Source organism: Vanellus vanellus (assembly GCF_965231255.1).
Source record: "Vanellus vanellus genome assembly, chromosome: 1".
Taxonomy (NCBI): domain Eukaryota; kingdom Metazoa; phylum Chordata; class Aves; order Charadriiformes; family Charadriidae; genus Vanellus; species Vanellus vanellus.
The window spans coordinates 49,397,069-49,412,095 of record NC_138905.1 but is presented as its reverse complement, the minus strand read 5'-3'; the positions used below and the strand labels follow the sequence as shown (position 1 = coordinate 49,412,095).

Genomic DNA, 15,027 nt, shown 5'->3' with positions numbered 1-15,027 from the left:
TTATGCCTGTTCACTCTTGCCAGCTGGTTGCTAACTAAAAATATTATAGGAGATATGAAGAAATTATCCTTAAGCAGAAATTTGGTTTGTAACCTCAATACAAGTAGTAGGGTTGTCTTACAATGTATTTCAGTATAGCTGTTATGTAACTGAATGTATATTTATTCTTTCCCTAGGCTGTACATGCCACTTTGCTTGGGGAACAGAATGCGCCATGGGACAACCTCAAAGATATCTCTCCAGACGGGGTCTCTTACTTGGGTGATGTGTCTCCTCTCCTGACTGTCTTCATACCCAAAGGATTTATTTTCCTTTTGGAAATATTTTAAGTTGAAGTCTCGTTCCTTACTGGAAACTGTCTACACTAAAGACTGCGTGCATCATGGGTGATATGGCAAACAACTCGGTTGCATATAGCGGTGTAAAAAATGCTGTAAAAGAAGCTAATCATGGAGATTTTGGAGTTACCCTTGCAGAGCTCCGTTCTCTTATGGAACTTCGAGCTACAGATGCACTGCATAAAATACAGGAATGCTATGGAGATGTACATGGCATCTGTACAAAATTGAAAACTTCACCAAATGAAGGTAAGTCAATTTTAGTACTGTTATTGAAGAATCTCCATTTAGGAAATACCTTAGTCAAGCAAACTACATACTTTTTATAAACTATTATATAAAAAAAATATTTCAATTACCATAATAAAATATGGCTTCTTACTCCTCTGAGGCAGAGGTATTCACTGGTAATAAGTAAACAAGAGTGTTTTCAATTGGTCTAACTGCATGTAAGATGTTGGATTAGTGGTGAAGTTGCACTTTGGCATAAAGTTAATTGATGTAGGCATCCACATATGGAATAGCAATGCAATGTAGCAATGTTTAACTACTGTGAAAGTGTAAGGTTTTTGTCTAGCTCATATGACCTATAGTTCACAATTAAGATCACGCTCTCATAGAACACAAGCTTTTAGTAGTCTAATGCAGGCCTTATTAATGCTTCTCTGTTGCTACCTAGTTCTTGTATTCCCTAATGCAACAGTTTTAGGCACTAAGAGGTATTGTCACTATTAGTAGAAGGTTTGGAAAGTGATCACACAATCTTATTCTCTAGAAATAGCATCTTTAAAAAAAGTCTTTGCCATGTTAGACTTGATGGCATCCTGTGAAATGTGGCTACCTGATGCTTTTGCTTGCTAGAGTTAGTACTCCAAGATAGACTGTACAAATGTGAAGGAGGAAATAAATGTCTCAAGTCTCCTTCCTGAGAGGTGTCCAGAAGTTTTCCTTAAGATCTGGCCCTTTCTTACTACTCTATTCCAATGTAAATGAAAGCTGTAAGCTTTAATTTCTGAAAGAAAGATGCAAGTCATATTGCTTAAGTTATCTAAACTGTAGTATCCTGTGCAAATGTTTTTACGTATTTTTATCTAACATATCTAACTTCAAACGAACTTAATGTGAAGTCCGGCTGTTGGCAGTGATTGAGAAGTACCAAAATCAGGATTTTGCCCGATTGTGGTGTCTCCACATTTAAGCACTCGCACAGCTTTTTAACCAATGTGGTGTCGTGTTGATGGCAGTAAAGTACCTGTCGTCTTAATCCTGGAGAGCTGTTATTTTATGGTCTTCAGAAAGGCTATGGAAAGGCTTGTCTCCTTGGATCAAGAACAGCCTACTAATGCCATCAGATATCTTGGGTACATCTGCGTTTTAGCATGTTTTGGCTTGATCTGCTTTTGAAGCCAGACTCCTGACTTCTAGGCTCCTGAAATTATTTCAGTACATGAACTGGATTCCTCTTACGAAACTGAAAGTAGCCAACTGTCGTACCTGACCTACCACAAAGTGGAAGTAGATGAGTTTTAGGCTGAAGAAGAAATTTTTAAAACACGAGCAGTGCAAACTTCTGTTCCTCAGCATCAATGGAGTTACAAAGTTCAGTGCATGCATGTGAAGCTGTGCTGGGGACAAGCAGTCTAACAACTTTTAGATAGAAGCAACAGTCTCTTGCTACTCTGTTGACCTGTTACGTAGTATTGAAAGGCAGGTTCCTTTCTCAGTGAAAATGGCTGTAGTTTTCTACAACCAGGAACTGAAATTTGGATCTTGTTTTATAGTAATCTGCAAGGCTTAAGGCCTTTTATTACTGCAAGCTAGGTTGGCGTACGATTGTAGATGACCATGATGCGCTAAGCACCAAATGCCTGGTGTACTGCAGGATTCGCTTTATGTCCCTTAATGTAACAAGCAGGTTAACACACAGGAATAATAAGTGTCAGCATACTGAAACTAGAAAGGGTTAGATGCTCCTTCCTGCAGATGAATTTTGCTGTACTGTGTGATCAAGGCCTTTTCCTTTCAAAAGGATTTGACATTTAAATGTACGGTCCTGCAATCAGTTAAATACAATCACTAACATCATCAAAGGGCACCATCTTTCTTTTTTTTTTTAAAATGTGAGAACAGCTCATAAACACAGCAAGGCCTCAAAAAGTCAAAGAAGATAATTAGCTCAAAAGGTTAAGTAAGATGAGTTAGAGCAGTGTCCTCTACAAAGGTGTCATTTTGGCTCTAAATCAATCCACAAACCTTTAGAGGACCAGCCTCTCTGTCAGGTAAGCTGCTATAAATTTCTCTGAGATAGTGCTGGAGAGCTCTTGTAGAAGTAGAACTAGGTCTCTTCTTTTATCAAAATCAAGTTGTAAGTATAGAAATAGAGACATTTCTAATGGAGAGAATCTAGGTAAGATCTGTGCAGAAAACTGCTCCGTGTTACACTAGTTCTGGCTCTCTAAAATCTTGTGTGTACACCTGCAAAGCCCTGTGACACCTCTTCCTATTCAGAAACTTTATTATATGAAATGCTGATTTGCGTAATTACCAGTGGCTTCACAGAAAAAGTACAGGTAGTTCCAAAATGCTACGCAGTGGGTGAGTTCAGCCTGTATAATTTCTTTAAGGCTGTTGACAATGTAAGTCTGTTTTCAGGTGAGATGTGGATCAGACCTACCTGATTTGAAATGAGAAATGGAAACTGTCCTTTACCAGTATTACTAAAAAAAGACACCAAGCAAACTTTACTGTGTAGTATTAAATGTTTATTAGATCCTTTAGATGTGTGCAAACATATACAAATATGAATAAATGAATGTTTGACATATCTGTAGTAGCAAAAGTCTTTCCTGTATTCTGCAGAGATGGTCCACCTTCAATATTTCCATAGGTCTACATAATTTTCATTATCTAGTAACTTGTATTTCTTGATTTCTAATAAAATTTGTATGTGAAGCTTTAAAGAGTCCCTTGCCTAGTATTTTAACCCTAAATAACATAAATTACCCCAGTTCAGATACATAGTGAACGATATAATAGCAGTTTGTGAACTATGAAATTGCCAGTGACGTGGTAAATGTAGCAAGTTCAGAAGTGGTTCATGGTGTAATATGGCAAATACTAAAAATACAAATGCTTTTTGTCTTTGCTAGGCTTATTTACTAATCTTCACTAAGTTGTTCTGATAGTGGCTTGACTCTACATAGCCTTGTTGGAAAACACTTTTCATTATTCAAAGACCATTGCTGTATACTTCTGATGTTCTGCATCCTGGTACCCTGTGAAAGGAGGAGGAAAGTGGTGCTGCTGACATTAAGTAAATAATCTTCCAAACTCTGCCATGCTAAAAGAATGACAGAAATGGTGTCTTGCAAAATAGCAATATGCTCCAGCCTTTTGGGATGGCCAAGCTGTCCTGAGTTTTTCTAGAACCTCTCATATAGCTTGATTTTTCATAATGGTCTTGCAGGGCTCTTTGAGTTGAGTGAAAGTAAGCAACTCAAAGCTTGAACTTCAAGAAGTGTAGCATTAAGGCTAGCCAATAAAATTGCTCCTTTCTATTAAACCTTCAAAGCCATGAATTCAAGGTGACTCTAAGTGTGAGAATAAAACTCATTTATTATATACACTAAGACTATGTTTAATTCGTTTCACTTTTGAAAAGATTTGCATGTAATATTTTGCTTTTCAGTTAAGTGATTACATAGCAGTTGTTAGCATTTAAAACTGAGCTTTGCAGTTCAGTAGTCTTTGCAAATTGTCTTGAAATATCATGTGACAGTTCTAGGAAATGTCTGTTAGAGGTATTAAATACCCCACTTATTATGAAAGCCAGTTGCAGTGGTTGCTGTTCTTACTGATTACTGAGCGTGTTTGCAATGCCTTTATCACTAAGCAGTTGGGTTAACTACTAAAAAAACTGCCACTAGGAAAATTGTTGTCTTTAAGCAGGTGCTGATCTCAACCTTGGGAGCAGTATGGCTGAAGTATCCAGACCTTTGCTCTGAACATGGCTGGACGTTTGACCGTTTTGCTTTGAAAAATGAGCTAGTGGCTTAAATTCTGAATGGCAGGCTAGGCGGCTGGAAACGAAGGACTAAACATGAGGTGTTCTTACGGAAGACTTTAAATGCACGACCTTGCACTGAATATACTTGTTATTCCTTTATTTCTAAGGACTTGGCAAACTCTTGAAGTATGCAGTGCCTTTTAGTGAAGGCCTCTCACTCTTGCCTGCTGGTTAGTGTGCCTTAAGGATGGTACAAAAGTTGAGACAGAGAAGAGGACTCTGAAAGAAATAGGCCGTATTAGAAAGAAGATAGGTACAAAACGGAGGTGACAGACTCTGCACAGTGCTAAATATGGGCTCTCTGTGTGTGAGGGGAGATAGAAAGAAAACAAAGCTTCAGGAGAGCAAACATGCTGTCCAGGTGGAAGCAGCATCGTTAAGTGCTTGGAGAGCTTCACCAGCTTTTTATAGTATTTTATATTGTAATTAAATTATACACAAATACAATATTTATAGTATTTTATATTATTATATTAAATATTTCATTATAAATGTTACATTAATTGTAGGATCCTAGGATGTTATCTCTGAATACAGAATCCCTACAGTGGGTACCAGAGCTGGCTTCACAGGCTGTGGTCTTCCTAAACCTGCATGGTGCTACTCAGTCTCGATAGTAGTAACTCTACTAATGATCTTGTCTTGCAAACTTGTTTACTTTTTACAAATGTATGTCTGTTACTATTACTCTGTTGCTATGTCATATTAAATGCAAGTAGGTAGACCATCAGCTTACTTTATATTGGCAAACTATAGTGACTCTGAGTTAAAGGATAATACTTATGAAATTATATTTGAGATATGACTTTTCAGTATTGTTACTGAAATATGGCGTGGGATTTGACTCCATGAATGGGAAGCCTCAATCACTTCTAAGGTGAGGGTGAAATGCAAGTAAGTGTCACTAACTTTGTCTTATTATTAAATAGGTTTAAGTGGAAATCCAGCAGATATAGAAAGGAGAGAAGCAGTTTTTGGGAAGAACTTTATACCTCCTAAAAAGCCAAAAACATTTCTTCAGTTAGTATGGGAAGCACTACAGGACGTTACACTAATTATATTAGAAATTGCAGCCGTAGTATCCTTGGGCCTTTCTTTTTACCAGCCTCCAGGAGGAAATGAATCACGTAAGTAAACTTTTTAAAAAGTAGGTACCTACCTTTAGTATACTATTGGCTTTCCTGGTCCAACATGGCTATACTGTAAATCTGATTGGAGACAGTAAGTCAGTGAAAAAGCAGCTTATTGTTTCTTAATGAGAGAACACTACTAAAACTCTAGCTTGCCTTAAAAGGGCAACATGATATTTCTCTGGTCATGATCTGGTATCATTCTGACCAAAACAATGCCAAAGGTAAAGTGCAAGCAGCAATAACAAGGATTTATCTTAGATCCGGTCATGTTTCTGTGCAAGTGTTTTCTTAGCTTTGCCTCAAATATTTAAGCAATTTATAATTTGCGGTCATGTGCTTTCTTTGGGGAGTCAGCAAGTCTTAAATTTTCCTTGATTTGCAATATGACACTGGTAACTTTCTAATTTAAGAAATGAAGCTATATTTATACTTCCAAAGGGAAGATGAAGGGATCTGGCCTTCATTGAACTGAATTCTTGCAATGGTATCTGGCTTGTAAGATAAAGTGGGGAAAGTTGAGAAAGCAGAAGGTGGTTAACTAATTGTCTAGCCGGGCATTCTTATGCCATCATTTAACAAGATAATAAGGCCAGGTAACTTTCTTTATAAATTTCTCTTATGTTCACATAAGCAGGGATGTAAATTCTAGGTGGTTTAACTTCCTTGAGCTGCTCTAGTTTTCAGGTGCTCTTACTTCTTTGTGTGTTGCTCTCACTACAACTAATGTAAAATTGCAAAGAAGGCTATCATAGAAAATGTTTAGCCACTATTAGTAGTTTCTTCCATTTGGCAAAACTTTTTTATTGTTGAAATAACTATCTGCGTGAACTTTCTTAAATCTAAAACCTGTTTTCTACAGTATGTGGATCAGTAAATGTTGGTGAAGAAGAGGAGGAATCTGAAGCAGGTTGGATTGAAGGAGCAGCAATCCTCCTATCTGTAGTTTGTGTGGTATTAGTAACAGCTTTCAATGACTGGAGTAAAGAGAAACAATTTCGGGGATTGCAGAGCCGTATTGAACAAGAACAGAAATTCACAGTCATCAGAGGTGGCCAAGTCATCCAAATACCAGTAGCTGACATAATTGTTGGAGATATTGCACAAGTGAAATATGGTAAACTTATTTTTAAAGTTGAATTTTCTTTTATTTTTAAAAAAGGAACTGCAGTCAACATACCCAGTGATCTCTCGTAGGTGATCTTTTACCGGCCGATGGTGTACTCATTCAGGGAAATGACCTCAAAATTGATGAAAGCTCACTGACTGGAGAATCTGATCATGTTAAGAAATCTCTGGACAGAGATCCTATGCTGCTGTCAGGTGTGTAACATTTGACAATTCTTGCAGAAAGTGTTCTTTTTCTGGGGGTAAACTGGTTATTTAAAATTTTGAAGTTAAAATCTATCAAACTGGACCTCGTTTAGGCTGGACTCCTAGAAGTATCCAAAACCAGTTCAATTAGTACAAAACTTTGTCAAAGTGAGCAGGCTCTTAATTACATTTTGTGTAGTTGCTTATGGTTTTATTTTGCAGATAGTTTTGGCAATTAAAGCTCATGGGGAACACAGCGGTATTTATACACATCTCGGGGTTTTGTCAACGTGAAGTTAAGCTCATTTCCTTTGTGCTCTGCCATACAACTGCTCAAGTCTCAGTGGAAAACCTGATTCAATCTTTCAGGTACACATGTGATGGAAGGCTCTGGAAGAATGGTAGTTACTGCTGTAGGTGTGAACTCTCAGACTGGAATCATCTTTACCTTACTTGGGGCTGGAGGAGATGAAGAGGAGAAAGAGAAGGAGAAAGAGAAGAAGGACAAGAAAAGTAGGCATAATAATCTTAAATCCCTGGGGAGGGAGGGATGAACTCCTGAATGTTATTTGATAAAAACATATTCTAGTCATCTAGAGCCAGGAATCTTTTTTTAAACCTTATACTTTCAGTAGTTTTCACTGGGGGAAAAAACTCAGGTCCAGTGACCTGAGAGTACGCCACTACTTATGACTTGTCATGTGTATTTTGAGTTAAACGTCAGATCTCATTGATCAATTACGAGGTTGGAAAGTTCACATCTTTTAACCAGCCATACCACGTATAAATTGTTATACTGCTATCTTATGTGACTTCAAAGTACATTCATGTCTAATAGCAAATATTTGTTCATGGCAAACAGGTTATTACCAATAACTGAACCTCGTAAGTATCTAGTTCTGCTTTTGACAGATGGAAAATGTTGTGTACAGGGAGTTCTTCTATGACACTTAAAGGATACAAACTTGTATCGTGGAGACTACTGAGTTTGTGGATATCTAAAGCATATATAAGACTGGTCTTGATTAAAAATAAGCAGATATCTTCTTCTGACACTCCTTTTCTTCCAGAGCTGAAACTTTGAATGCTCAGATATAAACAAGACAAATCCCTAGCAGCACTTTTCTGTAAATTTTTTTTTTTTTTTTTTTTTTAAGGGATGAGGGGCTTGTAACCCAGAGCATTTTGGAGCCCTTCTGTGAAATGGGCTATCTTCCTTATTTTAAAGGCCTTGCTCAGTAGCTGGAATTATAGGGCCACTTATGTAAGTCATAGCCTTTATCCCAAGAATCAAAGCTTGGAAATGTTAACCAGTAATGTTTTGATACTAGCTCTCGCAAGGCATGTTCAGGACTGAGCTTCACCACTGCAAAATTTTTTCTAGGAACTGTTGTGAGGTTTACTGGATGGGACTGAGCCTGGGGATTCTTGGCAGAATAATACACTTTTTTTCATCCAGAGGAATATGAAACAGCAATGGAAAGCCATAAATGGAAAGCCATACAGAAATGCATTTAGGAATCTCAGTGGCCTGCAAACTAAAGAGGCAGTTGTTGAAATGTGTGCTGTGTGCAGGAATTAGGTTTGAACTGTGCTTCTTGTCTTGTCTTAATCCACAAATACTTTACAATTCTGACCCTTCTTGAGGCTTAGAGTAGTAAGTTTCTTCACAAGTAAGCTACAAGAATTGTTAAAAGAAAAACTGAAAGTTCAAAATTAGTTTTCAAGCTCAAGTGTGGTAGTGAAGAGTAAAAGTTGACCTGCAACACTTTCAGGGATTAGTGTGGAACAGTTTACATCCTTTGCTCTTTCCCTTACAGAGGAAGGAGAAAGAAACAGGCAACAGTACCAGCTGCTACAGGAGATGTGAAGAAGATTATAGCTTTTATTAACATTCTGCCAGTGTTTATTATTCTATAAGCAGAAGTCCTGTTGACAAGTAGTGTTTTGGTGTATCCTAGGGCCTGAACTCCTGTGGGGTTTTTGTCTCCCAAGATAGAAGACTTCCTCTTTCCCTTAAGTAGGGTGCCTGATAAGATTCTCCTTGGTAAAACTCAGGTTAAACTAAATTAGCTTCTCTGTGAACGTTAAGGAGATTAAAGTGGCTATTTTTAGTTGGCTGAGTATGGCTTGGATCAAAGTGAAAGCAAATGTATGTACAAGGAGTTAGAAGTAACTCAAGTGTAGAACTTTAGTCTTGTAAGAGGGAAATGGAAGCTAGGAAAGAACAAATACAAAATTAAAAGAAAATAATGAGTTACTAAGAAGTCCGAAATAGCATCTTCTCTAGAAGGCAAACATGTTTTGGTTTTTTGTTGTTTGTTTTTTTTATCCTCAGCTGTTCTGAGGATGCTCACCTAAACCACGACAAGAAATCAGACTATGTCTACAGTAATAATGTAGTGGAGGTATTAAATGTCATGTCAGACAGGCAAAAATTTGATTTTCTTCTACCTGAGTAGTCTCATGCAAGGTCCTGCACCTGGGGAGGAAGAATGTAAAGCACCAGTATAGGTTACAGGCAGACCTGCTGGGAAGTAGCTTTGAGGAGAAGGATCTGGGGGTCCTAGTAGACAGACAGTAAATTATCCATGACCCAGCAATGTGCCCTTGTTGCCAAAAAGGCTAATGGAATCCTGGGCTGCATAGGGAAAAGTGTGGCCAGTAGGTTGAGGGAGGTTATTCTCCCCCTCTACTCTGCACTGGTGAGGCCACAACTGGAATACTGTGTCCAGTTTTGGGCTCCCCAGTTCAAGAGGGACAGGGAACTGCTGGAGCGAGTCCAGCGAAGGGCAACTAAAATGATTAAGGGCTTGGAGCATCTGCCTTATGAGGAAAGGCTGAGAGAGCTGGGACTCTTTATCCTGGAGAAGAGAAGGCTGAGGGGAGACCTTATGGCGTACAAGTATCTAAAGGGTGGGTTGAAGGAGGATGGAGCCAGGCTCTTTTCAATGGTTCACAGTAACAAGACAAGGGGTAATGGACACAAGTTAGAACACAGGAAGTTCCGTTCAAATACACGGAAACACTTCTTTACGGTGAAGGTGACAGAGCACTGGCACAGGCTGCCCAGGGAGGTTGTGGAGTCCCCTTCTCTGGAGATTTTCAAGACCCGCCTGGATGCAGTCCTGAGTAATGTGCTCTGGGCAATCCTGCTTTAGCAGGGGAGTTGGACTAGGTGATCTCTAGAGGTCACTTCCAACTCTGAAAACTCCGTGATTCCATGATTTAAGTCTACGTAACCTAAGGCTGAAGACTTGATGAATTACCAGTGATACTGAAAAATTCTGGGTTTTGTTCTAAGTTCCCCAATTTTGTACTTTCATTTCAGGTTATTGCAAAAAGTAACTATAACCCTTGCTTTCACTACTTAGGAGAAAAGTTTGTCACTTCCTAAGGTATTATCTGAACCTTTTTACCTGAAAACCCAAACAAAAGACGCTAGTGTACCCTCCCTGCCCCAATAAGCTACACATGATGTTGGTCTTCCAGTTAACTTTAAGGTTTCACTCATTAATTTATTTCATTATTTCACTGTCCTTCTTTATGAACTCTTGTTGAACTCCATTTCTGAACAGAGGTAGGAGAGATATTTTATTATGAGTTTGAACTATTCTCTTAGTGGCGGAATATTGGTATGTTGCCAGCAGATTACATTCATGCTTGCGTAAATAGGGTTAGCATAGATCCAGTAATCCAGTGCTGTACCTCCATTAAGCTTTGGTGTGGATTTATAAATATTTTATACTACAGTAGCTTCTGCAATGTTGTACAAAATCACTGATTCTGGAAGTGAGATCCTACAGTTCATTTACAGTAGTAGTCAGATACAGTTGCTAAGTGTTGGAAGAACAGAAAGCAAGACAGAGGCCACCAGAATCACTTAATTGTCACAAATTTCTTTCCTAGGTAAATGTTTAGACAAGCCTTTTAAAAGCTTTCCTCACAACTAACAAATGTCTGTGTCAGTAATTTGTGCGAACTTAACTATGGTAGCATAACACTGCTGCAGTCTTGTATGGGAAAAGGAAAGTCCAAAAAACTGATGTGAGCTGTTCCTGTGAGTTAACTCACACATTTAAAGCCTCAGTTATGTCAGCCCTCCTTTCTCCAGTTTTACACCTTTTTTTCCTAAAATGTAGTTGCTTGTTTCAGCATATGGTAGTGTATGCATTATATATAAACATAAACACCGAAATGAACTCTGGACAGCCAATTTAAAACACAACTTGTTCCCCTCTCTGACAGGTAAAAAGCAAGATGGAGCTGTTGAAAACCGTAACAAAGGTAAATGCAGGTTCTCTGATACTTTCTTGCACATCCCTGTTTTCTGAGAATGTATGTAATGAATACATACTTTCTTAGGAAAATGCATCTTGAATACTTAGGTCCAAAGTGCTTATGCTAAAGACAGCATAAGTGAATCTGTCCAAAACAAATGCTTAAATGAACTTGGTAGTCTCAACATAGCTAGGTACTACAAAAGTGAACTTTACCAATGATTTTCAAGCTATCTTGTTGAGGTGAGTTAACCTTAGCTGGCTGACAGATGCTGACCCAGCTGTTCTCATTCCCTCTCCTCAGCAGAATGGGGCAGAAAATAGGATGAAAAGTTTGTGGGTTGAGATAAGGACACGGAGATCACCTACTAATTATCTTCACAGACAAAATAGACTCAATTTGGGGAAGATTAATTTATTGCCAATTAAAAATAGAGTAGGATGGTGAGAAACAAAAACAACTAGAAACACCTTCCCCTCATCTTCCCCTACCTTCCAGGCTCAACTTCACTCCCAACTCCTACATCCTTCCTCTGAGGAGCACAGGGTGATGGGGATATAGGGTTTTTTGGTCAGTTTGTAACGCTTGTCTCTGCTGCTCCTTCATTGTCACATTCTTCCCCTGCTCCATTGTGGGGTCCCTCCCACAGGATACAGTCCCTTGTGAACTTCTCCAATGTGGGTGCTTCCGACAGGGTACAGTCCTTCAGTCCTACAGACTGTACAAGTGCGGGTATCCCACGGGCCACAGCTCCTGCCAGGAGCCTGCTCCGGCATGGGCCCTTGACAGGCTGCAGCTTCCTTCACGGCACATCTGCCTGCTGCAATGTGGGGTCCTCCGTGGGCTGCAGTGTGGATATCTCCTCCACTGTGGTCCTCTGTGGGCTGCAGGGCAACAATCTGCCCCACCGTGGTCTTATCCACAGGCTGCAGCTCCACTCCTACCAGCACCTGGGCACTTACGCCCAATACACTTGTTTAAACATTCACATGTAGTATGGCATCTCTGACTACAAGGTACTACGCAGTACTGGTGTTTCAGTGGAGCTTGGTGTTATTAAGCTTTTTAAGTATCACTGATTTTGGGCACTCCTCAATGACTAAACTTCATTTGATCTTAACTTCTAGCTAAAGCTCAGGATGGCGCAGCCATGGAAATGCAACCACTGAAGAGTGAGGATGGTGGGGATGGAGATGAGAAAGATAAGAAGAGAGCAAATTTGCCAAAGAAAGAAAAGTCTGTTCTTCAAGGCAAACTTACAAAGCTCGCAGTTCAGATTGGCAAAGCAGGTATGATGTATCAGTACTCTCCTTTATGTTGATGTCACACGTTTGAATAAAACTGGAACATGCATAGTTTGTGAGGGGATAACTTAAGTAGCTAGCTTTGACCAGTTTGATGCAAAATTCCAATGCATGCAAGTGTGCTGTTGTGCCTGAGTGTGCTGATGGCTTCTCAGACTGTGTCATGTGGATGGCTTTTATTTTTCCTTGGTTTAAACAGATTCAGGCTTTACAGTGTCAACTTCTGGGAGAGGAAATTCCAACTTTGTAACATTGGACAACTGTTATGAAAGGTCTTTTTAGAGAAGATAAGGCATTTAGCGATGTATCTAGAGAACTATAAATTAAGTGAAGTCTAGAAAATGTGGTAGGGTCAACCAGGGTTATCTTTGGTACTTCCAGAGGCTTAGGAATTTCCACTGAACATGTGCCTTGCTGATACTTAACATTTTTATTGACTTTCTGCTATCCTTTAGCTTCTGTTACTCTTCTGTCAGCTAATATTCAGCTGTCTTGTCAAAACATTTGGTAAACTGTTGCTTCTTGAAAGTAGACTAAACCAACAATGAAATTCTGTGTAATTTTAGGCTATATTATCTAGTATGTAGAGGTTTAATTCAAATATTGCAAGATTTGGTTTGGTCCATGTAGAATTGTTGAAAGATTTAGGCTAGAAGGAACTTCTAGAAGTCTTGTAGCACAGCCCACAGCTCGAAAAGGGCTGACTTCAGCATCTGTGTCAGAAGACAGTTATGGTGCAGTTATGGTGTGAGGACAAATCAATTAAACTTTCAGCTTTAGCACTCCATAGTTAATGTATAGCAATGTTCATTTTTCAGAGGAACTTGTACTAACAAATGTTGAATAAAGCTTCCACGGTATGTTTGGTGTAAAATACTGTTATCAAACAGTTTTTTCACATCTTTCATAAGTAAGAGCTCTTGTTTTCCTTTATGTACCTTTTGACCCATTATAATTGCCCATGCACCCTTAATGCTCATCTGCTTCATGCATGTGTTTTTCTGTCCTGCTGCTTTGGGACAGTGCGCACACTGAAGCATCTTCTTATGAACAGCTGACACTTCCGTGATTTCTGTTCCTTTATTCCTGCCAGGTCCATTTTCCTTCACCGTTTTCATGTGGTGTCTTAAGTGTACTGCTCAGCTTGCTAACAGCAGTTCTGATTTGTCTTCCCAGTTACTCCCAGTTCATTGAACAGCGTACTTAGCTGCCATATTTAATCCCACCTTCAGCAGGAAGCAGGGTACAGACTGTCAGCAGCTTTCGCTACTGAGCAAGTCAGCAGTACAATTGTTGAAGGCCTGCTGAATTATTTCAGTTCTTATTCTGCTTAATCAATTGACTTTACACATTGGTGTCTCCTGCTCATAATTAGATCTACACTTTTCGATTAAATAAGAAGGGAAAAAAAAAAAAAAGAAACTTAGTTCCTATGGGAAATGTGTGACAAAATACTTGCATTGAAAGTTGGAACACCTTTGAGAACTACCTCAATGTTTCCTGACTTGCCTGTTTAAAATCTTAGTTGTAAACTGACTTCTGTAAAGGCAGAAGTACTTGCACTTGACTTGTCCAGAATCTCTATTGCCAAATATTTGAGATAATTTCTGAAAACTGTTTATTCTCTTTTTAACAAGGTTTGTTGATGTCTGCAATCACAGTCATTATCCTTGTGTTATATTTTGTAATTGATACCTTCTGGGTTCAGAAGAGACCTTGGCTTGCTGAATGTACACCAATTTATATTCAGTATTTTGTGAAGTTCTTCATTATTGGAGTTACAGTCTTGGTGGTGGCAGTACCAGAAGGTCTTCCACTTGCAGTCACTATCTCTCTGGCTTACTCTGTTAAGGTAAGTGGATTGATGGGGGAGCAGATTTTAAAGGTAGGTGGTTGTATTCATCAGATGTAAAATCTCAGTTGAGAAATGCAGCATCACATGTATGTAACAGACTGGGGAGAAGCTTTTCTTGTTTCTCTGAACTACATAAGAAATCCACCACAGTATTTTTCTTAAACCTCTGAATACACACTAAAGTGAACAGTGAGCAGTAACAGCCTGTTGTCACCAACTGTAAGCGAATGGGTCTAGCTCATAACATTGTAGCACTTGCATATAATAAATAGATGTGTTACAGTTTGTAAGTAACAAACTATCCTGTAAACTTGAACTTCTTCCTAACTGATGTGTTAAGCAATTACTACAAAAGTTTCCAGATTGATTCTCCTTGACGACTGAATATTGTGGATCATACAGCTTTCTACTTACTATACAGCATGTTTTTTAACTCGTGCTCTTTCTTCTCTTGATTTTTGTCATTGCTTTAGCATGCTGGGTAAAACTTAATAACTTACAGTAGTAACTAGAAGTGTCCTTAGTATTGTATCATTTGAAATTAGTCGGTCTCTTCAAGGTTAAAATACTATCCAAACCCGTTAAGTAAAGAATTTAAAGTAATATTTGACCGATGAAACTTGTGTAGCCCACACTATCTTAGCTGAAACGTTAGGCTCCCGTTTTTTATTTAATTTTAAGTCTGACTCTAGCATCTTTGAAATATATATCACATGATTTTTGGATTAAGTCTGTAACA

At 38.7% G+C, this 15,027-nt stretch overlaps 1 protein-coding gene across 1 annotated transcript in view; it reads left to right on the top strand.

The window, feature by feature from the left end:
* The first annotated feature begins 329 nt into the window (after nt 1-329).
* Nucleotides 330-15,027, top strand: part of ATP2B1 (ATPase plasma membrane Ca2+ transporting 1) — a 35,543-nt gene continuing 20,845 nt past the window's right edge. Inside the window, exons 1-8 of the mRNA XM_082495399.1 lie at nt 330-587; nt 5,334-5,531; nt 6,397-6,651; nt 6,732-6,857; nt 7,218-7,361; nt 11,097-11,135; nt 12,257-12,418; nt 14,071-14,285. Of these exons, the coding sequence (XP_082351525.1) occupies nt 383-587; nt 5,334-5,531; nt 6,397-6,651; nt 6,732-6,857; nt 7,218-7,361; nt 11,097-11,135; nt 12,257-12,418; nt 14,071-14,285 (1,344 nt within the window). The 5' untranslated portion in view covers nt 330-382. The remainder of the gene's footprint in view (nt 588-5,333; nt 5,532-6,396; nt 6,652-6,731; nt 6,858-7,217; nt 7,362-11,096; nt 11,136-12,256; nt 12,419-14,070; nt 14,286-15,027) is intronic.